We start from the raw sequence: 26,417 nt of genomic DNA, 5'->3' as shown, positions 1-26,417 counted from the left end.
CTTATTACCAGTTAGAATTAGAATGTTTGTATCTAAAAGTGTAGAATGTGTGCAAATATTTAGGGTTTTTCTATACTGTTATATTTAGGGTTTTGGACAGTAATGGGACAGCATTCTGGGGAGGAGAGTGAATAATAGATCAAACTAATTGTGGGTAGTTTCCCATGTTATTAAGCGCACAAAACTACTACTGTCAAATGCAGCACTAAGTGCATTTTCAGGTCGAGCGAAGATATTGTAAACCTTATCTATGCACATTTCGGATATGCATAGTCAAAGTGGATTCCTTCCAAATGGAAAATCCACTTGAATATACCTAGGAGTGGAGGTTACAGGATTACGTTTCATTAGATTTCACGAATGCCTGATAATTCTGAAACTATGAAAGAAGCAGCTAAGAGAAGACAATATGCAAGAACCAAAAAAAGTAATTTGGTAAAAAAAATAAGGCATGATAAACATGCCTGTCGAGTGCAGTTGATTTTTTTCATATATTTGGAGAGCTTACACCTTTACAAGGAATTTAAATATGAAACCTAGAATTAATTTAGCTGGGCCTTAATATTGTTAAAGAGAGGACATTGTTTAAACCTCTTCGGTAATAAGAGCTACTGTTAATCAATCATTCTCAGCTACTAACAAATATAGTATCGCTCTCTCTTGCTCTGAGACTGACAGTGCCAGGGCCTGTTTGAGCAGGTGGTTTTACAGGAAGGCAACTGGTTATATTGCAGGCTTCATGCTGTCAGTCTCTCTGTGGGGTATTGGACAGAGGGCTTTGCCATTGGTTAGGCTGCCACTCTTCAATGTTACTTCCTGAGCCGTGCAGGAGGCTGCACTGCTAAGTACCAGATCTTTATATCATTTACTAGGTACTGCCTCATTTACAAGAGATACTTAGTAGCAGCTGGCAAGCTTCTCAGAGCTCCTGTGGTACCTGGTGGAAATCACTTATTTAAAGCCCTGTGCAATAAGAAATATTCCTTTGTATGCTTTTAGAAGTCAAAATACATCATTAGGATTGCCTCTTTCTTTAGATTGTTTCAAGCGAAATTAAGAAATGCTGCGATTTTATATAAAGTATTTATTTGAAATGTTTGTAACATTAGGGTGATGGATTATAGGGTGGTAGTAAATATGTGATCATAGCAGTGAAAGCATATGGGGTAAGATGAAAGGTAGTTCTGAGTAGGAGTGGTGTGTATTTTATGCCTCTGAAATGAATATCTAAAATGCTTTCACCAAAGTGATGACAAAGGCTGAATACTGGATCACTCAACAAAGAGGTAGGGATAGAACAGAATTAGCAATATGATTGTGGAAAATGGTGACGACCAGATTAGCCAGAGGTCCTTAAAAACATAGCGGTCAGAATAAAGATTCTGTATGAAGGAATGTAGAGAGAAAGTGCATTCCTAAACTAAGGATTTAGGAATAGTCTAAAAGAACAGAAAAAGGATGAGGTCACGGAATGACTAAGCTGAGATATGATTCCTAGATGGTGTGCAAATTTGAAGAAGATAGGAGAAGTACCAAAGAGCAAGTTGCAAAGTGTTTTCCTTGGGGCCATCTCATATTAATCACAAAAACTGCAAAAATACTCAAAGGTCATGAAATTCAGCATGATTTAACTTATGCTTGAAAATGACTACTATGTTTATGATGCTGTTAAGATTTCCAGCATCACATTTTCCCCATAGTGTATGCAAATGTAATTTGACAGATCGGCCCCTGGTTAATTGTGAGGAGAATCTATTGCTGCTCTTCTTATACTTGAAAGTATCAGCATAAAGTTCTATGCAATGGTACTGATGAAAGTAAAGTGGAAAACTCCATGAACTGTGTGAAGGATAATAATCAGGAACTGCACCCTACTTTACTGAGGCAAAGTATGGATGCATGTACTCCAGCAGAGAAAAAAATAGAATTAGAGTTCTGTTTAAGTAATATATGGGCATAATGTATTGATATGAAAACTTTTGAAGCAAGATGTGCATAAGGACAACCTTCAATGATCAAAAGTGATCTTCTAGATGCTAGTGGGTTAGGAAAAAGAAAGCAAACCCGGATGAAAAAAGAAAGTGGGTTGGGTTGAAGCAACAGGTCTTTTGAGCACAATAAGAGGAAAGCAAAGTGGGGAATGAGCATTCCATGTAAGGGACATGGTAATAGGAAAGAATACAAATTGGGTTGAGTCTAGAGGATAAAAGGAAGATTCAGTGAAAAGCGAGGAGAATAGGAGTCAATGTAATGATCAGGCTTATTGTGAGCTTATTATTTGGAGATACAGCAAAACCATGTTAAGAAGAGACAATGAATGACAGTTAGGAGAAGAAGCGTCTAGAGAAAATGTCATCAGTATAGTAGGAAGATGGCACACTTGTAATATTGCAGGAAAGATACCAGACAAGAGTAATAGGTGTTGTGAAACAGGCAATTAGCAAGAGAGAGACTGAGAGATTAGGATGGGAGTGAAGAAGACCGTTGAAGCTGCTGCAGGGTTTTCATGACATATGAAGAGGAGATTGAGGTTAAGAGTAATATATTTAGCAAATAAAGAAAAGTGGACCTGCCTCTTGACTACATGGACATAACATGACACATGCAGTGTTTTCTCTTTCCCCAGGAAACATGTTTTCCTAATTTCTAGGTATTCCTACAATTACAAGTCATCCCTGGCCTAACATATTCTTCTGACTGGCCTAGAGTTGAAATAGGACTGTTGATTGTAATGGACCCTCAGTGCGGGAGGACACAGAGATGCTATCAGTTGGTGTAGATGCATGCTGGACAGAAAACTGAGGGGCAGATTTACTGACACTTTACACCAAGTTCACTTAACAAATGTTACTCAAACCAATGCAAAGTGTTGTACTGGAATTTACTTTCCAATACAAATCCTGATTTGTGTTGGAAAGTATCCCTTAAGTAATGCAAAGCAGTTCTTTGTGCTACTTTGCATCAATGGGTAATTCTGTGGAAGGTATATTGGCTTGCCCATGCAACCCCCCATGGATTTTGACTTAAAGCCCTATCTACAAAACAGGACTTTGTGGCAAAAACGACTGCCTCTTGGAGGCAGGCATATTATTAGAGAAAAATCTACTTTTCTCAATCGTTATCCAATTGTGCACCTGTGATGCACAGTAGAGCACAAATGCAAGATTTTAAAAGTATTCATCTATAACTAACTAAGCATGGTATTTATTACTGGAAGGAGATCAGTCTAGTACAAAATCTAGGCTTGACATCAAGCACACACCCTTGCACTATGGTGCATGGGTGTGTGCATTGGTACAAGGCAGCCAACAGTGTGCCACCACTAGGAGACTAGCCACGGTGTTGTTCTGGTCTTTCTTTTTAATGCAACACAGTGCCACAATTTAGTAAATCTCCCCCTGAATTTCACAACAAACTGTAGGAAGGCAAAAGCATGTCCTGCACCATGAACATGCCTGTAGGGTGCATGGACTTTGACATTTGTTTGAATATAATGGCTGGTCATCATCATGTGTGCATTTAGAGCTGTCTGATTGCTCTGTGAATGTTCAAGGATGCTCTCCTGAGATGCTTCAAATAGATACATACCTAACAGTTTCACCATCTTGCAGGCATCACCGCTTTCTGAGACATTTTGGGTGTACTCCAGGACATTAAGTTCAGGGTCCCCATCAACAAAGCGGATGTCACTGTTAGCGAGATCTGAAAAAAACAGCAACTGCTTACTCACACTGTAGGAAATGTGGAGGAAAGGGGTACATATTACATGAAATGTATTAAGCAAAATGTGCTTTAAAAAACACGAAAATAGGTTAGCAAAAAATAATCACTATATCGGAATTAAAATTGCTAATTTGCTAAACAAGCTCAAAACAGTGCCATTCGTCTTCCACTAAATAAAGATAATTAAGACAGTTGACAGCACATGTACGTAGTCTAAAAATTATGTTCCTCATGGAAACCGCTGTGGGTTAACAATATCATCAAATAAGTCTTTACTCATAACTTATTTTACTGTTTTATTAATCTGCATATATCTTAATTATAAAGTGGAAAATATATTAACTATGGCACCAGAATAGGATCTTCCAATTTCTTATAATTGTATCAAAGTTTGTGTTGGAAGGACACTGATAGGGTTTATTACGGAAACGTATTAGCCTTTTTGCTCTGACTAACAATGACTGAGCATGAACAAGGCAGTGCTGGCTGAATGCTTGGTTGGCAATTTCTTTTGATGTTGGCATGGAGTATGTTTAAGTGCGGTAGTAATGGGCAGGAAAGTGTATATCAACCTTCATTTTTGAACTGTTCTTAGTGCAATTTACAAATGTAATGGGAAGAACAATCTGAAAAACACATTTAAGATCAATTTATAAAATTGGGAGGCCAAACATTAAACCATGTGATTTTCACAATATATTAGGTAAGACAATGTGCCTCGACCCATTAGTTCTTGTTTTTCACTTTTTAAGATGGAATCTGCAGCTCTTTCCCCACCATAGTGCTTTTTGCTCACCGCATACACAGGCAAAGTTGCAGGGGTACTGGGGGAGGCAGTATGCAGCAACCCCTAAATGAGGTCCACAATAGAATTGTGGAAAGATAGTGGTATTGTTATTATCCACTTTACGAATCCAGCAGAGCCTGTCATAGGCTTCTTCACTTTACTTCATGTTTCAGATCAGGGCTGACACAACAATTGAGTAGCTGAATGTGTCGGCTCCTCCATTAGGGCAGAGGAGCATCGCCCCACTGCTGGCAGCAGAGAAAACATGAAAAATAAAATGGTAATATAACAATTTTATTATAATTCTATTTCTTGTTCTGCAAGCACAGCCGAGCCTATCAGCGGGCGGTGACATTACTGGTGATGGACAGCAGCGGGCAGGAGGAGTGGTGGGCACTGCCCATGTGCATGCCGGTTTGGCTGACTGTCTTGCAACGTGTTGCACATCCAGGAGGGGAACAGGCACAGGGTCCATGTCATGAGGGTGTGCCAAGGAAGCCCTCTGCAACCAATCAAGGCACTTGTCTCATGCTGATTGATAGTATTGCCAGCATGAGAGCAGTGTCTGGACTGGTTAGAGGAGTTCATTAGACTCTGGGAACCTGTGCTGGAGCCATGGACTGCAGGAACCGGACCAGAGGACCAAGTTAGCTGGTAAGTAATCTTTTAAATGTGTTTGTTTTCATTAAATGTTTCTTTTGACTCACTGACAGGCACTGTGGGAAACTCGCAACTCCAGAACTCTCAATCGTGGCCCGTTATAAACACTGGTTGGAATGAAGCACAATTGAAAGCATTGGTGTTAAGCCCACGAGTATTGAGGGTTTTTGGCAGTGCCTTCTACTGGGTCAAAATATTCTGCCTGTGCTGCACCTCCACTTTAATTTGACAGCAGCTGCCTCAGCATCTAAGGCTGTTTTACCTTCACCTGCTCTTTTCAGGGCTCTCCATGGTCATTGCTCAAGATATGTACCACATAAGCATACCCAGCCTGCTTTTGTGATATATGCTTGATGAAGCAGGCAAAGTTAGCTACAATTAGATGGCCCTATTTCATCAGTGATATGCTACCAGTAAACCAGTGCCCTGAATGTTTATGACTGAGGCTACATAAAAGCTTTTGACAAGCCTGTGTGAGGTTATGGGCAAAGGAACCACAGAAGCTAGGCATGTTGCTCAGTCTCTAGTTTAAAATGCTTTAACGAAGGGCCTCAATTAGACGTCGGCGGCCAGGTTACCCAGTCACAACGGTGATAAATATCCCGTCTGCAAAAATATAAATCCCATTATATTTCCTAGGAGATTTATATTTCATCACATGGGTTATCTGTCACAATGAACCCTTCTGTGAGCTATAAATCAGGCCCTGCACGCACTAGCTCACTCATGCAGGGAACAGGGAAGCACAGGATCCCACAGTTATGTTTGAGTTTCCGTTAATATTTGTGCCGCAGCTGTTTGACCTCCACATGATAACAGGTCATTCAGGTGGGTAAAAAAGTGTAAGAGTATGGAGTAGGCCTGGGTGAAATTTAAATTAGGATGGCATAATTTGCATAACATTTTGAATTTTGCTAAATGCTTTATGTACATTTGGCAAAATTATGCCATTTCACAATTTCGCAAAATGATGCTGCTACTTGTGGCAAAATTATAGTGCGGGAACAACTTGGGCAACCAGAATGTGAGTGGTTGTTGTTTGTTGCTGTTCTGTTTGTTGCACTTTTTAGTCCAAAAGGGATCCTCATGTCAAAAAATCATGCACAAATGCATTTTTTGCTACAATATCGTGCTAAATGACGGATTTCCATTTTGCATATTTATGTGCAATTTTTCCAATTTTACCCCTCATTATGCAAAAGCAAATTACACACATTTCTCACACCATTATTGTGGAATAGACACCCCCTATGGCTGATACTCACCACTTAGAGTGAATTGACCGATTTTGACAAAATGGTATACCATATCCATCTTCATGCACCCTGAAGGGCTGGAAAAGAACACAAATAAGCTTGCATATTATTTAGTATTCCATTGTGCTGTAGACAAAGAACAAATATGTACCTTGTTATTTGTTTTAGCAGATAAGAGTTCACCAGATCAATAGACTTAACAAATATGATACTGTAGCTACCAGTCAATGTTTTCAATAGTCATGGTGGAGATGCATCAGCCTACCAATTAGGCCCGGTACTTATTCAGTCTTCCTGAAAGGTGTTAGTGTACTCGTTAGAGGTGGCCAGAGATCGTGGAGTTGTACCACGTGGAATTTTGCAGAGTTACATTAAAACTCTGTGGAATTCTGCGGAGTTCTGCTCTGCCCCACCCAACCTCAGAATAAAGACTGGAGGCCATCCGTTGCCCCTCAAACTTGAGCCAGCGGCCTGTCATACCCTCATAGACCTCGGCGAGATACACGTGGCAGTACGATATTATCCTAGCCCCCCAAGAAAATGAGGCTATGAAGCCTTGGCCCACCCCAACACATCTCTGGTGATAGTGCTAAAACATGTGCTTCAAAATCCAGCCCCTGCCCTCTTGGCTTGTTGTTGTTGCTGCCGCTGCTCACAACTCCTGCGAACCCACCACGAGTACATAGACGATGATCAGTCAGACTACACTACGGAGAAACACAATCCCAGAGGATGTGCGGTTACTTTTAGAGGAGATCAAGCAGTAGTGAAATGAAAGGTGAGATATGTTAGAATAACAGGTCGGCCAAAACAGTTTTTTAGGCCAAGACCATTTTGGGCACTTGGAATATGGGGATCAGATGATATAATGTAGGAGAAGTGAGGATGAAATATATATGTGGAACACTCCCTATCTTTCTATATATGTGGGCCTTCAGAGCACAGTGCAATACCTGACTGGGTCACAGAACACTGCAGAAGACACAAACCCTTCTGAGCTTATCACATAACACCATCAGAAATCGCATTAGTTGGTAATCAGCCCTTTTGCTTTTTCTTTCTTCCTTTCATCAATGGGGGGTTACCTGATTAGCGCTGTGACGTTTCAATGCTTGGACAAAGTGGGCAATAGGGCAGGGCACCCACCTGCCAAGAGGTCCTTTTGGAAATTAACTTTATCTCTAGCTCACTTCTGTGTAGTTCTGTATCTCAGCCTTCAACATATTATTCAATATTGCTAGGCAATGTAGAGGTTGAATTAGCAGAAATCATTAAAAAAACTCAGAGTTGTTCCAACAGGGGTCCCGAAAATATTTCTTGCCCATGGCCACAAAATCCTTAGGATTAAACTTGATTGGCACTGACACTGAGAAGGGCCTTCTAAATGGTACTACTGTCAGCACAAAACTCTTCCAGATACTCATAACCTGAGACCATTTAAAACTACCTTTAATCCTATCTCATGTTGTCTTTTATGTTGAGAAAATCTCCAACTTGCCTCTTACATTGTTTTTATTTCTTATTTTGCTTAGCACATTATTCTTTTAGTTTGTATTATTCATGTTAGTTTATATTTTTTGCTGTTCATTTAACTTGTTTTTCTCACCTAGTATTTTTCACAGAATTGGATGGTTCACCTGGTTTGCCATCTTGTCCCCACACCTCAGTCACATTACTTTGTCTTTCTTACTTATACCGGAGACGGATCAACTGACTCGTACCATTACTTACAGGCTGCTTAATATTCCTACCAGAAGGGCTGCACAGCAGATGCGAACCATGACTGAACTGGCAATGTGCCAAAGGCCAGCCCGTCCGCACTCATCCACACCAGGATAACTTGTTCCACGGGCCATGCTGCCAGTTCTTGTGGTCTTGACTGTTGCCTAAGGCAGCGCACTATTCTAAGTGAATCCCTCTGCATTCTCACGAACAGGTGGTAAGTCCATGTATAGACATTACTGCATCTTGTCTTTCTATGAAGGGAACCTAACAGACTCCCCCACTGACAAAGCATTAGCCACTCTGATGGTTTTGAATTAAGACATAGCAACCATTCTTCAGCCTTGGGAGGTGGCATTTCTCTTCTTGTGCACGACTCGTTTAAAGTATCTAGTACAACACTCTCTGCATTTACTATGATTAATTTGTCAGCTTTTTCTATGCAACCCTCATCTCACTGCAGTATCCTGTGAGTCTTGCTTCATCAGTCCTAAAATTAAACTTTGGAGAAAATGTGTCCAATGTATTGGTTCCTTATAAGCTGTTTCATCCCAGGTGATGTTATTAGGAGAAGGAGATTGTAATATTTGAGTGTTGGTCAATGGCTTCAGATCAATACAATGTACGGGTTTAAAAATCGCTCAGTGTGAGCAGTTGGGCTGTTGATCGAGTCGGGTGTTATTCCTGCTCAAGCAAAAGCCACAATCCCTGTCAGGGTGAACCACAAAAGTCACTGAATTTACTCGTGTTTAACCCTCTGGTAACTTGGCACAAATGCAGTGTGGCTTAGCTTAGAGGCAATGAGTAAAGTATTTCTGCTGCACACAAACAGTACGAACATGAAAACTCAGATCAAGAAAAATCTCATCACAATTTAGAAACATAGAGGAGGTTTTAATAAATGAATCAAGACAACAAAGATCCAATCAGTAGAACCGGAGTTATGAATTTTTAAAGTTTAAGGTAAGAAGTAGCATGCCAAAGATTAAAGGGATAACCGCTGACAGCAAGCCGCGCAAGACAGGATCAAAGAAAAAAATATGTCCGACCGCGATGGAGCGCAAGTCACATAAAGTCAGCGCTCACCTTTGGACTTAGAAGAAATTGAAAGAAATGTTCTGAGATGGTAAAGTTAAGAGGGGCAAGGCTGCAGGCTGTGTCCAAGATGGAGGAGTATTCATTGGAGAGCCGCTGGACAAAGTTGTGGTGAAGATTTCGATGTGCAGACTTGGGGGTCCATTAGGATGGCGGGCGAACTTTGTCCGCCCGCCAGCCTAACGGAGATCGGGACCGCCCGCCATAAGGGCGGGGGTCCCGTTGTGGGTATTAGGATGTGCCCGCCACAGTGGCGGGCACATCCTATATGTTTTGCATTGTGGCGGGCGGTGCTCTCTGCACCGCCCGCCACAATGCAAAACATATGTTGACGCATTTCAAGATGCAAAGCGGCAGGCACCGCGCGGTGCCTGCCGCTTTGCATATGTACATGTGGGGGGGTACCATAGGTACCCCCCATGTGCCCCCCGACAGTGGAGGCAACCTGGGGGCCCTGCAGGGGGCCCCCGCAGCAATCTCCGCCTGCCTTTCCGTGGCAGCATTGCCATGGTAATATGGCTGGCGGTGTCCATTGGACACCGCCACCATATTAATCTTGCAACCGCGGCGGTAAAGCGGCAGACGGTCTTTCCGTCCGCCGCTGTCCCCTCCGCCATCCTAATCTGGCGGAGGGGAAAACGAGAGTGCTTGTCGGGCGGATTGCCTCCGCCAGCGTGGCGGTGGCTACCGCCACCCTGGCGGAGGCAATCCGCCCTACATACTAATGGACCCCTTAGTATCTGTTTTGGAAGTCAAAAATCTCCAGTGGGATGCGGCAGGAGGCACCAGCCGAGGAGAGTTCCAGGAGGCTGGATACTCTTTTGGCCAAAAACCGTTGAACAGAAGTTGCTGCTGCTGAGAAGGTAGCAGGACCTACTGCGAAGTCAGGCCAAGCGGCTATGCACAGAGGCACATAGAGATGCAGGTTGGCCCTTCCTTCCCTCAGTTGTCAGAGCAGTTTTAGCCAAATACATTCCAAATCCCAAGCTTTAGATGTTGGCAATCTGGGCACCTCTAGCACCGGAACCGTGGGGCAGGGATTGGAAGGGCCTGGAGGGGCACCACTTGGGGGCTTAAGACACACTCAGGATGGGTCCAGGTACAGGTTCCATATGGTAGGAGCCTTTGCTGTCCCTGAGGCTTTGATTAGGAGACTAGCCCCCTAGGCCTTGAAGTGACTCTGGTAGTCCTTGCTTCAAGTGATGAGGAAGGGCTCAAGCAGTGGAGCTGGACTATGAGGGCTGAAGGCAGAGTACATTGCAGCACACAGTCCTCTGAGAGTGGTTCTGAGGGTCCCATCTTCATACCTGGTGTCTTCTTTCAAGTAGAACAAGTTTCTAGAGAAATCCTTCTGAAGTGCTTGAAGTTTCCTGCCTCTTCTGCCCTGGCTCCAAGCTGTCTGCATGAACAATGCAATGATGACAAGTCCTTTGTGTGAGCACAGTCTATTTAGTTGCAAGTGGGGCTGTGCCATTAAAGAGGATTTTTTTATTACAATCTCTCAGACACCAAACATGGAATGCTTACTTTTTCTCAATCAAAAGTTAGCATCTATTACATTTAATAAGTCAACCCAATGTTATTCTACAGGAGAGGTAGGCCTCACAGTACTAAATAATGCATTTAGGAGTTTTTCATTAGCAGAACATGTAAATCTTAAAAGTGCATGTCCAGCCTCTTAATTATAGTACACCCTGCCCTGTGGGCTACATAGGGCTTACCTTAGGGATGACTTATATGTAATAAAAGGGGAGTCTAAGGCTAGGCAAATGGGTTATATTGCCAGGTCCATTTGACAGTTTAAAACTGCATTCAGACTGCAATGTCAGGTCTGGGGCATGTTTTAAGGGGCTACTTAAGTGGGTGGCACAATAGCTGCTGCAGTCCCACTAGTAGCATTTAATATACAGGCACTGGTTATATAGCGTCCCACTCTACATGGGATATATATGTAAATTAAATAAGCTAATAATATATAAGACATATTTCACCAGGTTTAAAGGAGAGAGCACAAGCACTTTAGACAGGTTAGCTGTGATAAAGTACACAGAGTCATAAGACAAACAAAAATGTATTCAGTGAAAATAGGAGGGGTGAATGTAAAAGGTTTAGGGGAAGGTCACCCTAAGGTTGACAGGTCTAACACTTTGGTGAAAAATGTAGCAAGTCTAAACAACAAAGGCTAATCCCTTCAGCAGGTGGGTGTGGAGAAAGTGCTTCTCCTTAAGACTAGCGGTGGGTGGAATACCGCCTGTGGAATTGGAGGATTTTAGTAATTCCACATTACTCCGTTACTCTTGTAATGAGGAATTACTAATACATTTCACAGCTTATTCTAGCGGGTGAATTAATTAGCATCAGCACCATTTCCAACTTAAGCAATGGCTTATTGCCTGACTCTGCCAAGGACGCTATGATTGCAGGCATTCTTGCATATGTCTCCAAACCATGCACAGTGCGTTGTTGTGCTAAGCAACCACAAAGCCAGCTCGGTTATTTGAGAGGGTGCAGCTATCAACAGATGGCATCAACAGCAAGGCTAGGATTAAAATTGGTGTTAGCAATCTGAAGCTAGATAAATTCATACTGGAAGCACTACAGCAGCCAATCAAGTGTCTAGATTCTTTCTTCCCTAGTCAGCCTATCGGGTGATTTCCAAAGTCTGCCGCACGTGCACTGCAGCCAATCGGCGGCTGTTGGTGCGGCTGTTGGTTTAGTTGGCGCACAGATTTTGTGTAAGTGAATTTGGCACTAGAGAAATAGGGCAGACTGTGGCACCAGGTTAGAGGAAAAGAGTAATCTCAGCTGTGGAGACAAGACAGCTGATCCAAGTTTGCAGAAATATTGAGGTGGCGTTGGCCCTTGAACCTCCCCACAGATTCCAATAAAATCCAGTGTTGCGGTGTAGGAATGAAACCTTGACATGCCACACCAAAGTACATAAAATGGATCAACTCGTTTGACTCTGTCAAACAGGAGCTTCTGTTCTTAAAAGAATTGAACAAAGGGCTGTTTTTGAAATCTCTAAATGTGCCTTGTGTGCAACAGTGTCCCAAAACAATACATTGTCATGGAAATGTTATGCCTTTAAAGGACAGATTTGCATGAAATGAGGACTTACATGCAGGAGAGTGCCATGAAGGAAAACAAACCCATCCATGGTGACATTTTTTTTTTTTCTGTTCAAATCATTTTTATTAGACAAGAAATGAAAAGAAAGTAAATAGAAAACAATAATACACATAATCATGGATCTTACATTGTTGAGTCAAATAAAGTAAAAATAAGTCAGTGCAGATTTAGATCCAGAACCACACAGCTCGTGGAAGGCAAGCGGCCAGTTATTGGAATGATACTTTCATGCGATTTGGTATCATACAACAGTACATACAGTAGGAATGGGTCTTAGACCAAAAACAGAATTCTCTAAGACAATGTCAGCATATAGGACCGTAATACGAGGTGATGTGGTCCAAAGCGATAAGCGGTAATAAAATATACAATGAATAAACATATGCTGTGTTTCCATTTATTGTGTTCTTATGTTACAGCGTGTGAAACCACGAGGTTGCTCAACACCTATTGTCTAGCACCTTGACAGTAGGTTAGTGTAATAGTAGCGTTCTCATTGGTGTTTTACCTCTGGGTATCTTTGTGACAGGAATTCTATAGTGGTTTAATGAACATTGGATAATCTATGGTGGATCAAAAGAAAAGGAGGAAGCATCAAGAGCGGACCAGAGTTTTTTGTTAGTGATGTGCCATGGGCAAGAGTGTAGAGCAGGGTTATCTATCGTATCAGAAACAAAAAAGCCTCTCTCTAAAAACTCTGTAATGTGTCATAGCGTTGATGCTTGTTAATTTTGACAGCAAAGGTAAATTCAGCTGTGCTTAAATTTGGCCTCTTATCATCTGCAGTTGATGCTTCACTTTCATGGTGCATGTACTCGTGTGACAAATGCTAATGTCATGAAATTGCAAAAGGGTGAAAACTTCCTGTCGTTTGTTCTCCCTGCCTGCTTAAAAACACCAAAGCGTACCTGCGAACGAAACACGGTAGCATGCAAAGAAATCTCTTAGTTTCCAATGTAGTGTACAGGATATTTCACCTTTTGTCCTCTCTACAGAAGCAAACCAGGGTGGCAGAACTCCACAAAATCTTTTTGTGTAACTCAGTGAAATTCCTCGGAGTGAAACTCCATGAGTTCCCCCCACCCCTACATCAGACATTTTTCTAAAAGCAGGACCCCGCAATAGATCACTAATAGAGTAAGATCTGTACTACTGGGTCTGTAAACTAAAAGTAAATACACCACTTCATTTTCATATTTGTAGCTTAAAACTGTGTCTAGAATAGTAAGCCCTGTCTTTCTGGTCAACCATGTGTACCAAGGTCCTCCAGGGATTGTATCACTGCAACACGTTTTTTACGTGTGAGGAGCCATTGCTGTGCATAGCCTCTCCCACTATACTTAGGTCCTTAAAGGAAATGCGCTTCCTGATAGGGAGCCAGTGCAAGGCTTGAAGTACTTCCTTGGCTGACTGATACATCGAGATGTTGAGAATCAGCCTTGCCGCTGCGTTCTGTACCACCTGAAGCTTGTTCAGGGACTCTGTGGTGATGTTAAGGTATAGAATGTTGCAGTAGTTTAGCCGGGATGTAACCAGTGCGATGATAGTAGACCGATGTACTTCATGTGGTATACACAGCAGGACTTTCTGCAGGGTTTTAAGATGTAGTAACAGGTGCCAACTGTCCGGCTGACCTGGGCATCAAAGGTAAGACCCTAGTCTGACCAGATGGAGTTCTGTGATCCAAAGACTAGCACCTCGGTTTTGTCCGCATTGATCTGTAATAAATTGTCCCGCATCCAGTATATAATGCTGGACATACATTGATTAAACCTTTGGGCAACTGATTGCAAATCATTTGTTATGGAAACGATCATTTGTGTGTTGTCCGGGTAGGAGAGCACCTGGCAACCGAACAATCTCGCCAACTCTGCATGAGGCGTCACAAAGATGTTAAAAAGAGCGGGGCTAAGGGAAGATCATGGGTGACCCAATAGGGAAGGCGGAAAGCCTTTGCTCTAAAGCCACCATAGCTAACAATGTGAGTTCTGCCGGTCATGAAAGAGTGGAGAAGCTGCAGGGCCCTACCAGTAACTCCTGCTTCATGCAGTCACTGAATCATGAGCACTGGGGTGATTCTATTGAATGCCACTGAAAGGTCAAGCAAAATCAGCACTGCTGATCTGCCTTGGTCAAACTGCATGGGGATACAGTCGGTGGCTGCTACCAGGCAGTTTTGGTGCTGTGACAGGCACGAAAACCATTCTGGGAGTTGTCAAGGATTTCCTGGGATTCAATGTGTTTCATCAGCTCAACTTGATGAATAAAAGTAACAAGGCATGTGTCTGTAAACACCAGCTAGGCTATTGATTTGTCTAAGAACACTTTCTAATGGCCCTTCATCGTTTCCCATGAGGCAAATAAGATTACAGCTCAGATGTCTACAACAGACTACTTCGCTTTTGTGTCACAAGAATCCTGCATCGTTCCAATAAAGTGATAATGTTACTTACCATTAGGGTAGAGGGGAGTAGCAGTATACTACTAAGAGTAAACAGAGATTGGATATGGCCTGATGGAATAAGTTCAAAAACTAACAATTTCGGAAGCTGTGCGCAGGGCATAAGGTTGAATTATTAGTCAAGGAATGGGGTAAAAAGGGTGTAAAAAAATGTGTAAAAACTGACTCTAAAGTGAGAAATGTTCACCAAAGTATGTCGAGTGAAATAATTTTGGAATTGTATGCACATACGTTAACAAAACAAATAAGCTCTAATACAAATCATTGCCGTATTCTCTCTATATTTCATGCTCATCGAATACTGCCTAGCCAATAGGCTACTAGCTCTGTTGAGTGCTTTGTCTAACACTTACCCTGGGACGACTGTGGCAGCATACAGGTCTCCGTCTTCAAGTGAGCTGAATTTGGTGATTGGCATCTTCATCATTGACTTCATCTGAACAAATTCCGGACAGTCTGATGCCACTGCCACCGCATACCACGTTCCTAGAATCTGGAAGAGAAGGGACAATCAAAAGACTCCAGAATGCAGACACGCTAGAGCTGGCAGATGAGAACCACCTCTACCGGTGGCCGGAATACAGATTCTAGATCAGGATTCTGAAGTGGCATTACTCAAAACACTGGCCCAATAGTTTAGTACAAGAAGAACGTGCATTGTTTTCAGAGTTCCTGTAAATGCTCCCCCATTGATGAGCATAGCTTTTCTAGAGTTTAATGCAGGTTTGTCAAGCTGTCATCAAAGGTGTTGAAAGTTAGACTTAACAATAACTACAGAGGGGCAATCGCTGCCACTGTTTTGTCTATATAGAGAGAGAAAGGGAGAGAAAGAGAGAGTGGGTGAGAAATAGAGAAAGGATACATATTGGGTAATAATTTAATATGGTCCAATATTCCCATTGTGGGGTTCTGGTGACATCATATGAGTTACTCTTACACTTTGAGTAACTTTAATCCTTTTGACTATTCACCGAATCCAACTGTAAAGTTACTCAAATGTGTAAGAGTAAATAACACATGTAAATTACTCAAAAGTGTTAGTTACTGTTGTACATGGACTTTGTCTCTTTTCCCCAGGTTTGTATTTCCTTGATGCTCTCTTGATGTCACTGTATGTTTACCTGGTGACATCATAGAATGTTGTAGTTATTGCATAAGCCTACTGACAGTTGGAGGCAGGCTGAGTGACAAGGAGGTCACTCCTGGTGGGGTCTCTTAATTATTATCATAAGAACTGAACCTGTAACTATCTTGAATAAAACTACATGAATATATTCCTGACTCAAGAACATCTTTTATATACGACATTTTGGCGACTTTTGGACATCTTCAAAGAACCTACAGCGTGCGAAAGAAGATTAAAAAACCTACAGCGTGCAAAAGAAGATTGATATATATATCTACAGCGTACTTGAGGATAAATAAGGAATAATTAAAGAACCTAAAGGATACTGGAATTTATTCTTCATAAAGAAAAGGAACTGAAACTACAAAAGAAAAACGACCTCACAACTTTCAAGTAAGCCTCTGTTTAATTTCAACTTTAAACCTCTCATTGACTATTACTTTACTTTCATCACAAACGACGCCTTGCCTGGCCCCACCAGTGTCCGTTATTATCCGGACAGCCTGTTCCCTAAGGCGTCATTATTAAAGTATTGAGAGGAAAGGCATATTTCTAGACTGCTGTCTGAGCTAACATAATTAAAAAACAGAGCATTACCGAAGGCGAGTGGCATTTCCCAACTCAAACTTCTATTTAAATAATTATTGCGCTTAAATACTATATAAATCGAATAAACAGCCAAGCGTGTGAAGACATCATACTGTTACTTAAGTACAAATAACACTTAAATGTGAAAGAATTGAGCTACTAAGTTTGAAAGAAATTGACAGTGCATGTTTTTCTGCTTTTAATTGTATACATGTGTTGATAACAGCACAGCGCTAACCGAAGTACGCAGGAATTAATAACAGTCATCCCTCATGTTTAAATGTGAAGTGCGCGAGGAGCGCGCGAAGCCTACCTTCTTGCTTCACTACCGTTTATCAGCAGCCGTTTGTCTGCCTCTGCATCGATCTGCTCTCCATCATGCCACTTTTGCAAATGATGACGTGATGGAATCTCCATGTGACTCGGCGGAAAACAGCCTGCTCCAAGACGTGATCGCGTGTATATCCAGCCTCATTCCAGAGTTTTGGAGAAGCCTGGATGCCTTCAGAATGTCATCACGCAAAGAGAGACGTCACAACGCGACGTGAGCTTCCCCTTAGTAGTCAATCTGGACTTTCCTCTCTATGGTAACGGGGCTACGGAAGCACAACGAAAATGAGAACACTTGCGTCATGTATTAAGCGTTTCCTTGTGCGTGAGGCGCGGAATGAAAGCAATTTTAACCGAGTGTTTTCAGCAACCCTGTAACATATTTCTAACTTCATACCAGAAATTTAGGTAAGCGACTATTACCACTCATGGTCGGCATTCTTCAGTTTTTCGTTGCTGTATTTCAGTTTGCCGTTTTATTTGAACTACATGAAAGACTAGTATCACTGTGCCATCTACTGGAAGTTAGAGGAACTTTGATTTTCCTTCATTTTCGTTTTGAAATGGTTTTCTACACTTCGTGGAACCTAATTGAGACTATGGCTTCAAAGAGCGACCTGTTTTAACTATGCTGTTTTTCACAATGGTCAAAGAGGAGACAATATTAAATTGACTTGATGAACGCGATGTCACTCTTCAAGACTTTTTCACCATGATTCAATTTTATCTACCATCGTATCAGTCCTCCATTGGCCCAGACTACGGTGACTACGTTTTTTTATTTTAATTTATTCTTTTGGTCTTTTTTAATGCTAACTATATGTTTAGCTAATAAGAAACGTTTGGTTCAACGTGGGGTCATTAACTCTTAGCAGAGTTTACATATTATTGTAAGTATTAAGTCATCTTTTTACATGATTCGGTATTACTTTACGTTTTTCACTTGCATGTAATTTAGAACATTCATATTCATGCATTTTAAGTAAGTGCACATGAGTTGTTAACATGTTACACTAGTTTCCGTACAAGCCTATTCTTGTATGTTGTGCACGTGAGTTTATAGTAATGACACTTATGGTTATGATATATTCATTTTCACAGGTTTAGGTTTTCTTATAATTCCCGTTACATTCTAGTTGCATTCCTGGGTGAGCGTATCCCTGCAACTTGCATTAGGGTGAGTGTATCCCTTAAAAAAAAATTTATTTGAAATTCACAGGTTAAGTATTTCTTGTAAACCCTGTTAAGTTATAGTTGCATTCCTGGGTGAGTGTATCCCTGCAACTTGTAATAGGGTGAGCGTATCCCTTAAAACATTTTTTGAAATTCACGGGTTAAGTATTTCTTGTAAAACCCGTTAAACCATAGTTACATCCCTGGGTGAGTGTATCCCTGCAACTTGTTTTAGAATAAGTATATTCCTTTAATATTAGGAAATTCGATAAGGGTGAATGTATCCCTTGATGTGATATTCATGAAGAGTAAATGTTTCCCAAATTATACTTTAAGGGTGAGAGAATCCCCAATATGATATTTATGTAGGATGAATATATCCTTTTCATATAATTTCTACACGTGTAATTCCTGCAGGTCGTTTTCGTGTTACATTATTGACATTAAGTGTTGAGTAATTGATGGGTGAGTTTATAACTGTTAGTACACATAGCTAAATGTATTCCACAGATTGTTTCCGGGGTGAGTAATTGTTGGGTGAGTGTATCCCTTCATTCATGTTTTTAATTATTTCTTGAACTTTCTATTTTCCTGTAATTTGGTGTTTAGTCTCCTGCCTTCACTCTTCGTGCTGGTTCACTTGTGTTTTGGCGGATTCTTTTTCACTATACTTAGGGTGCCGGAGACGTCTGGTATTCTTTCTCTTGTGTTTTTCATTAACTTCTTGTATGTTTCTTGCTTTTGACCATCATTAGGAAGAGGATGGTGGTGTGCGCTACCCCATTGGTAGTTATTGTGTCTTCCTTCTTCTTCCACTCCTCTTTCTTTCTTATGGCTTCTTACATGTTCGTATCTTCTTGTTTGGCGCCATAGTTTATTTGCTAATTTAACAACGTTATTAGTATATATCATTTTGTTCTTTTCCCTAAAGAAAGGAGATATGTTGTACATGGACTTTGTCTCTTTTCCCCAGGTTTGTATTTCCTTAATGCTCTCTTGATGTCACTGTATGTTTACCTGGTGACATCATAGAATGATGTAGTTATTGCATAAGCCTACTGACAGTTGGAGGCAGGCTGAGTGACAAGGAGGTCACTCCTGGTGGGGTCTCTTAATTATTATCATAAGAACTGAACCTGTAACTATCTTGAATAAAACTACATGAATATATACCTGACTCAAGAACATCTTTTATATACGACAGTTACCTTTGTGACTAAACCCTGCAGTTCATGAATAGACTCCAGGCCCTTCAGTTTGGTGGAGACATGTACGTTACAATTTTGAAGTAAATATAAACTCAGATTTTGTGAATACCCAAAAAAGTATTAAACCTACACAAATGTGTAAATTACTCAAAAGTGTAAGGAACCTTTTTGAATCTGGCCCTAGGTTTCCAACTAAAACTGATGAAAGCAATGCTGGAAGAGATTGTATCACATAAACTGCATTTCTGACACATTTTAAATGACTTTGTCACATAATATGAACATTCATGATGCACATCATACTAGCCATGACAATGATAACGCTCTGCAGAGTGGCTTGTGACTGGCATTATGATGATGAGATCCATTTTTCTCTGCGAGTGGTAGCATGTGTTCCATATTTCATGGTTCTTTGTCAAATATGGTTGTTGATACCACAGCATTTTGCGGAATAACAACACTCAAACACGCAGTGCATAGTGTTTATGGAGATGCAATGAATACATTATTGTATTTATTAACACGTCTGAGTATGGGAAGGAGGAGAACTCATGAGAGGCAGCTTTGAACAAACCATGATTCCTGGCCTTCCCTCAAAAATGGCAATAATCAGCATGTTACGTTCTGTGCATCTGCATGTACAGTTTATTCCGAGCTATTTTTAATGTATATGCAAAACTAACAGATGTAATTGCTTTCCCAACCAAAAATATTTATTAGTACTCCTAGGTGAAAGTGATATCCTGCCACAGTAAATTGGGCATTTCAGCTATGCCATGGATCCATTGTTAATCCCCATTATCTTATTAAAGACTGTGGGGGGAGGGAGGGAGGGGGGGGGGGGCGGGGAATAATGGCCCAGCTGATTTTCTCTGCTGCATTGTATCCATGAGAGTCAGAAGAGTCTCTATTATTTCATTCGCCTTCTGCTTTGAGCACTTTGGGGCAGATTTACAAGCCCCTTGCGACACATTTACGCCGCTGTTGCATCACTTCTGTGACGCAGCATCGGCATAAACCACGCGCCATGTTGTGCCGTATTTACAACGTGATGCATCTAGGGCGATGCATCACGTTGTAGCCCCTGTGTCAGGTTTTATCTGGGCGTTCTAGCGCAGGGTGGGCATCCTAGCAGGTACGACTCGTAAAAGTGGAGCCGCGTGACACGACTCCAGCAATGCGCCGCATTTCGGCCGGGGGATGCGACACGCATCTGCCCATCGTTGCGCCACAGCACGCCGCATTGTAAATGCGGCGCATCAGTGGTGGCGCACGGGTGGTTTTGAGTGTCGCAAGTGGTGTGCAGTCATAATATCGAGTTGTTTTTTTCGACTGGACAGAATATCGAGTAAAAAATATAGAATGGACATAATATCGACTAGACATAATATAGACAGCAAAAATATCGACTAAAATGGAAATAATATCGAATCAAAAATATAGAATGGACATAATATCGACTAGACATAATATAGACAACAAAAATATCGAATTTAAGGTAAGTTAATAATATTTTTAATATTTTTGTGTAATATTATTCTGTAGCGGGTTGTGGGTTTATAGGGGAATAGGGTGGGAAGTAATTCAAATATAATTAATTAAATCTGTAATATAATAGTAATTGTTAATTAATTATTAATTGTTAATTAATTAAAATATTATTGGTAATTAATAATAATTGATTAATTGATCAATAATTATATTTTCGTAAAATATTTTCTGTAGCGGGTTGTGGGTTTATAGGGGAATAGGGTGGGAAGTAATTTAAATATAATTAATTACATTTGTAATATAATAGTAATTGTTAATTAATTATTAATTGTTAATTAATTAAAATATAATTGGTAATTAATAATAATTGATTAATTGATCAATAATTATATTTTAGTAAAATATTTTCGGTAGCGGGTTGTGGGTTTATAGGGGAATAGGGTGGGAAGTAATTTAAATATAATTAATTAAATCTGTAATATAATAGTAATTGTTAATTAATTATTCATTGTTAATTAATTAAAATATAATTGGTAATTAATAATAATTGATTAATTGATCAATAATTATATTTTCGTAAAATATTTTCTGTAGCGGGTTGTGGGTTTATAAGGGAATAGGGTGGGAAGTAATTTAAATGTAATTAATTAAATATGTCAATTAATAATAAGTGTTAATTAATTATTATTTTGTAAATAATTAAAATATAATTGGTAATTATAAATATTTAAAGAATAAATAAATAATAATTAGTACATTAATTTCTGTAGTGGGTTGTGAGTTTATAGGGGGATAGGGTGGGGAGTAATTTAATAATAACTAATTAAATATGTAAATTAACAACATTTGTTAATTAATTAATAATTGACCATTAAATAAAATTAACTTCGTCAATAAAAGTTATTGGTTTTGGAAATTAAATTTAAGTTTTGGGTTTTTGGGTAGAGGGGTATTTTTAGGGTTCAGGGTCAGTTTTTAGTTTTTGGGTAAAGGGGTATTTTTAGGGTTCAGGGTCAGTTTTCAGTTTTTTGGTAAAGGGGTATTTTTAGGGTTCAGGGTCAGTTTTCAGTTTTTTGGTAAAGGGATATTTTTAGGGTTCAGGGTCAGTTTTTAGTTTTTGGGTAAAGGGGTATTTTTAGGGTTCAGGGTCAGTTTTCAGTTTTTGGGTAAAGGGGTATTTTTAGGGGTCAGGGTCCGTTTTCAGTTTTTGGGTAAAGGGGTATTTTTAGGGTTCAGGGTCAGTTTTTAGTTTTTGGGTAAAGGGATATTTTTAGGGTTCAGGGTCAGTTTTTAGTTTTTGGGTAAAGGGGTATTTTTAGGGTTCAGGGTCAGTTTTTAGTTTTTGGGTAAAGGGGTATTTTTAGGGTTCAGGGTCAGTTTTTAGTTTTTGGGTAAAGGGGTATTTTTAGGGTTCAGGGTCAGTTTTCAGTTTTTGGGTAAAGGGGCATTTTTAGGGTTCAGGGTCAGTTTTTAGTTTTTGGATAAAGGGGTATTTTTAGGGTTCAGGGTCAGTTTTAGTTTTTGGATAAAGGGGCATTTTTAGGGTTCAGGGTCAGTTTTGGGTTTTTGGGGTACAGGGGTACAGTGTAAAAATAAAGTAAAATTAAATTTAAATTAAATTAATTTAATGAAATTAAATTAAAATAAATTATATTATATTAATATGTTTATTTAATAATATGTATATATATATATATATATATATGTATTATTTTTGGTGATATAATTTTTTAATTTATATTAATTATTTATTAATATTACATTTATTTAATAATTATTTCTAAGTTTATATTAAATATATTTATATATATTATTTGTAACTTAATTTTAAGACATTTAAAAAAAATCGATATTTTGACAGTCTATATTTTTGTAAGTCGATATTTTGGAGTCGATATTTTAGTACTTACCTGTTTGAAGATAGGCAGTCGATATTTTGTCCCTCGATATTTTATCGTCGATATTTTGGTATCTCGATATTTTTGACATCGATATTATGTCAGTGATCCGTCGCAAGTGTTCTGGAGCATCCCTGCTGGTTTGCAGAGATGAGCTAGCCTTGTAAATCTGCCTCTTTTTGTTTAGATGTTAAAACCTCTCTTATTCTCAGAAACCGAAAGTCGTTAGACAGTTGGGTGGAATATTCTTTTGATTTAGGGTGATTTTTATACTTCGAAACAAATCACCTGAGTGTTAGGAATTCATATGATTCTGCATCCACATAACAGATGATAACTGCCTAGCAGCTGTGGTTGTAGTGTAAGGAGCTCTCCTAGGCTGAGCCTTCAGAAAAATGCAGCAGTATGGACATCCTGTTTTGTTTCAAGAACTGTCTTTCGGTTTTTATTTTACCTTGCTGCCTTGGAGAAGTGAAATGAACTCTTCATTAGGCTCTGAACTGTGTTCTGTTTAGCTTTTTCTTTCACATGTATTTCCACTTCTGATGTCATGACACTGGTATCCACTTCAGATAATTCTAGCAAGGCTTGTATTTCCTTGTCACGTATATCATTTTTTTCTGAAGCCGTTAAATTGTCTGAAATCTGCCATTGCCAGAGCTATTGAAGGATTAGTATGTGTATTTTTATTGTTGCCTATTTTGCTTGGGATTAAGCACAGCAGGGTAGATCTCAAGTTATTTAGGCCTGATTTAGAGTTTGGTGGACAATATACTCTATCATTAATGCAACAGAGTTCCATGCCCGCCAATCCTGTGGTCCATCCGCCTCATTTAGAGACAGGAGGGCTAAAAACTTTCCGTCGACATAGTCGGTAATGGAAGTCAATTAGGGATCACCAAAGGTCGCAGCTGCCACCCCTGGCTTGTCCCTTGTGACCCCTGGCACTGCCTTTGCAATCTCTGGCCTTAGAGGTGGCAAGAACAGTGCCTGGAACACAAGAGTGGCTTGGCCCAATAGATGTTGGTTGAGGCTCCAGTTTCCTGTGTCAATTCTTTTTTTGCACAAATAGTGAATAATTGCATTTACTATTTGTTTAATGAAAATGAAATACAATTAACTGGTGCGAAGTCTTTTTGTTCTGTTCCAGGAGCAACCTGGCACAGAGGGACGGAAAAAAGTAAAGCCCCGCCAATGCTGGGAGAACATTTCCTAGTTGAGGTTTTTTTTTATTTTTTTTATTTTTTTTTCTAAAACAAACTACTGCTTTAGGAAATGAAAGACAGGAGGGTGAGGGGGGTGTTCTTTTTTTATTTTTCTGAAACAATCTCTTGCTTTGGAAGGTTGGTTCTGAAAATAAAATGTAAAAACCTTGTGAATGACTGTCAAAACCACCGGCGGCCAACCACTATACTTTTTGGACATTGAAAGGCATCACCCGTGTCTTTTAGTATACAAAAGTGAATAATGGTGACCAATGGGCAAGCAGCAGTCATCTCAAAATTTGGCATACTGTGTCCGTCAGGATGGGGAGGCAATATTCTTTGCCACCCGTTTAGAGGGTGTATCATCCGACAAATGGTAAATCAGCCCTCCTGCCTTTTTTTTTTAACCTGTGGATTTAAAATGGGATATGTAGATCCAGGGCAAGCTTACCTGCCCTGTTGCCTTTCACCTCTGAAAGCTTCCCTGGATCATGTCAGATCTGAGGATTCTCTAGAGATCCTCGATTGATCCTCAAATCTGAAGAGGGTCCTTAAATCCACACAGGAGTGCCTTGCTCTGATTCGAGAATCCATAGATCCCACAAGAAAATATATATTTTATTTTTATTTTAAACGCTTGGGTGGTTCCCTTTGGAATTACCACAAATTGGCTTGGTGGTCAATATGTGTTCACACTGCCCCCTTATGAGTCTTTTCAAATGTCCAAGAGTCCTGTATTGGCTGCCACAATACCTTCATGCCCAACCTGAGCCCCTCTCAAAAATTACTAACCAGATTTATACGAGATTTATATCACAACAAAAGAGGCACTTCCTTGAGTACATTTCTAACTCCATGCAACGATTTGCATCATTCCATTCAACTGCTTTTTCTGTGTCAAAAAGCAAAACTAAAAATAAAATGGTGAATTACTGATTATCCTTGGGCCTAAATTGACGGATCTGCATGAAACATCCCAAGACATATTTTATTTTTAAAGTTTCATTTGTCTGACGGTGCCAACGTTACAAGGAAACCAAAAATGACTGACTCACCAAAACTACCCTGGTGCTATTACTAATAGCAGAATCTGAATCTCAGAAGTGGTGCAGGCAGAAGGGAAGTATTGCCAACTAAATACAGTATTTAAAATAGTGCATGTCTGGAACAGAGTTCTTGAGAAGTGCTGTGTCAGATCCCTTTGTGAGCATAAATGAAATGGTCAGGTGAAGATTGAGGTGCACTTGAAGGGGTGTGTTACACTCATACCCCAATATCCAAGGTCAATAATTATTCAATATAGGTCCATTGGGAGGAGTGTGTTACAACGCCATATCAGAATACCTGGGGTGATTAAGGATTCAATTGAGTTGCATTGGATGGAATGTGTATGTGTATGTAATGCTGGGAAAACATTTGAGATGCATTGAAAGGAATGGGTATTTAATAACAGACTATTTAGGATATAGCGTGATTGAGGATTGAAATTAGATGTATTTGGAAGGAGTGTGTTATAATGCAATAGGGTAATATCTGAAGTAATTCAGGACTGAATTGAGGTGCACTGGAAGAGGTGTGTTTCCTGTCATACTAGATTGTCTGAAACAACTGAAGAGTGAACTGAAAACATTGGAAAATATGTGTTAGGCCCCAAAGTAGAATATTATTAGTGACTAAAAGCAGGGTTGTAGTGCATGGCAAATAAAGATCTAATTTGCTGCGCTGGAAGATCAAAGTTATTCAGTTTAAAATAAACATGCTTTGGAGATGATGCATTAAGTGGTGTGTCCTGTGCACCTCTTTTATTCCTCACAGACCTGATAATTTTCCAAGTTTGAGATATTTGCAGCAGATTAACACAATTAAGATAGTTACCTTGTCAGGGTCAAAGTTGCTCATGACTGGAATCTCCATAGCCTGCACGTGAAGCAGGCCTGAGAAGAGCAGACCAAGGCTTATCCACATCGCAGACATGATGGTCTTCAAGGTTTCAAGCTGTCTGTGACTCTGGGTCTCTTATGGCTAGTGGACTCTGTCTCCTGAGACTCAGATGCCTGCTGCTCTGCACGCTGTACATTTATACATCTCACTACAGGAAGTAAAGCAGGAAGATTATTTGCTGCCAAGAATTTGTTATGCAACACATTGCACCACTGGAGATACAAGAGATATCCTGATAATCTAATGTCACTTTTATGCTGTCAAATTTCTTGATAAAACTGGCTTAGTTTCTGGTTGCATGCACTGATTAACAAAAAATCTTAATTCATGGTTAAGTAAATTCCGATATTGGCTTCCCGACATAGCCATTCTAGCTTGCTTGCTCCAAATGTGGGAAGCAGATAAAGTGCAAGCCAACTTTAGGTCATTAGGTGATCCCTAAATCTTAATTGTAGGACATCCATGTGAAAAACCGAAAGGTTTCCTCTGGGACCACCCCCACCAGGCTAGTGCCCAAAAAAATGAGCTCACCTAATGACCAAAGATGTACATATTTCTAGCATCATAGCACATATTGAGCTCCATTAGGCATTTTGCAAAACATTATGAAAATTCAAATGA

General features: G+C 40.0%; 1 protein-coding gene across 1 annotated transcript; it reads right to left on the bottom strand.

Annotated features, from left to right (window-relative positions):
- Positions 1-347: 347 nt before the first annotated feature.
- On the bottom strand, positions 348-25,861 carry LOC144752432 (olfactory protein-like). The gene is made up of 5 exons (XM_078640363.1): positions 25,731-25,861; positions 15,190-15,329; positions 6,436-6,503; positions 3,589-3,702; positions 348-394 (listed from the first exon to the last, which is right to left on the bottom strand). Exons 1-5 carry the CDS (start codon positions 25,827-25,829, stop codon positions 348-350), a joined length of 468 nt encoding a protein of 155 aa, XP_078496489.1. The 5' UTR covers positions 25,830-25,861.
- Between the last annotated feature and the right edge of the window lie 556 nt (positions 25,862-26,417).

Source organism: Lissotriton helveticus, chromosome 5_1 (assembly GCF_964261635.1).
Source record: "Lissotriton helveticus chromosome 5_1, aLisHel1.1, whole genome shotgun sequence".
Classification (NCBI taxonomy): domain Eukaryota; kingdom Metazoa; phylum Chordata; class Amphibia; order Caudata; family Salamandridae; genus Lissotriton; species Lissotriton helveticus.
This window is presented reverse-complemented; position numbering and strand designations above follow the sequence as displayed.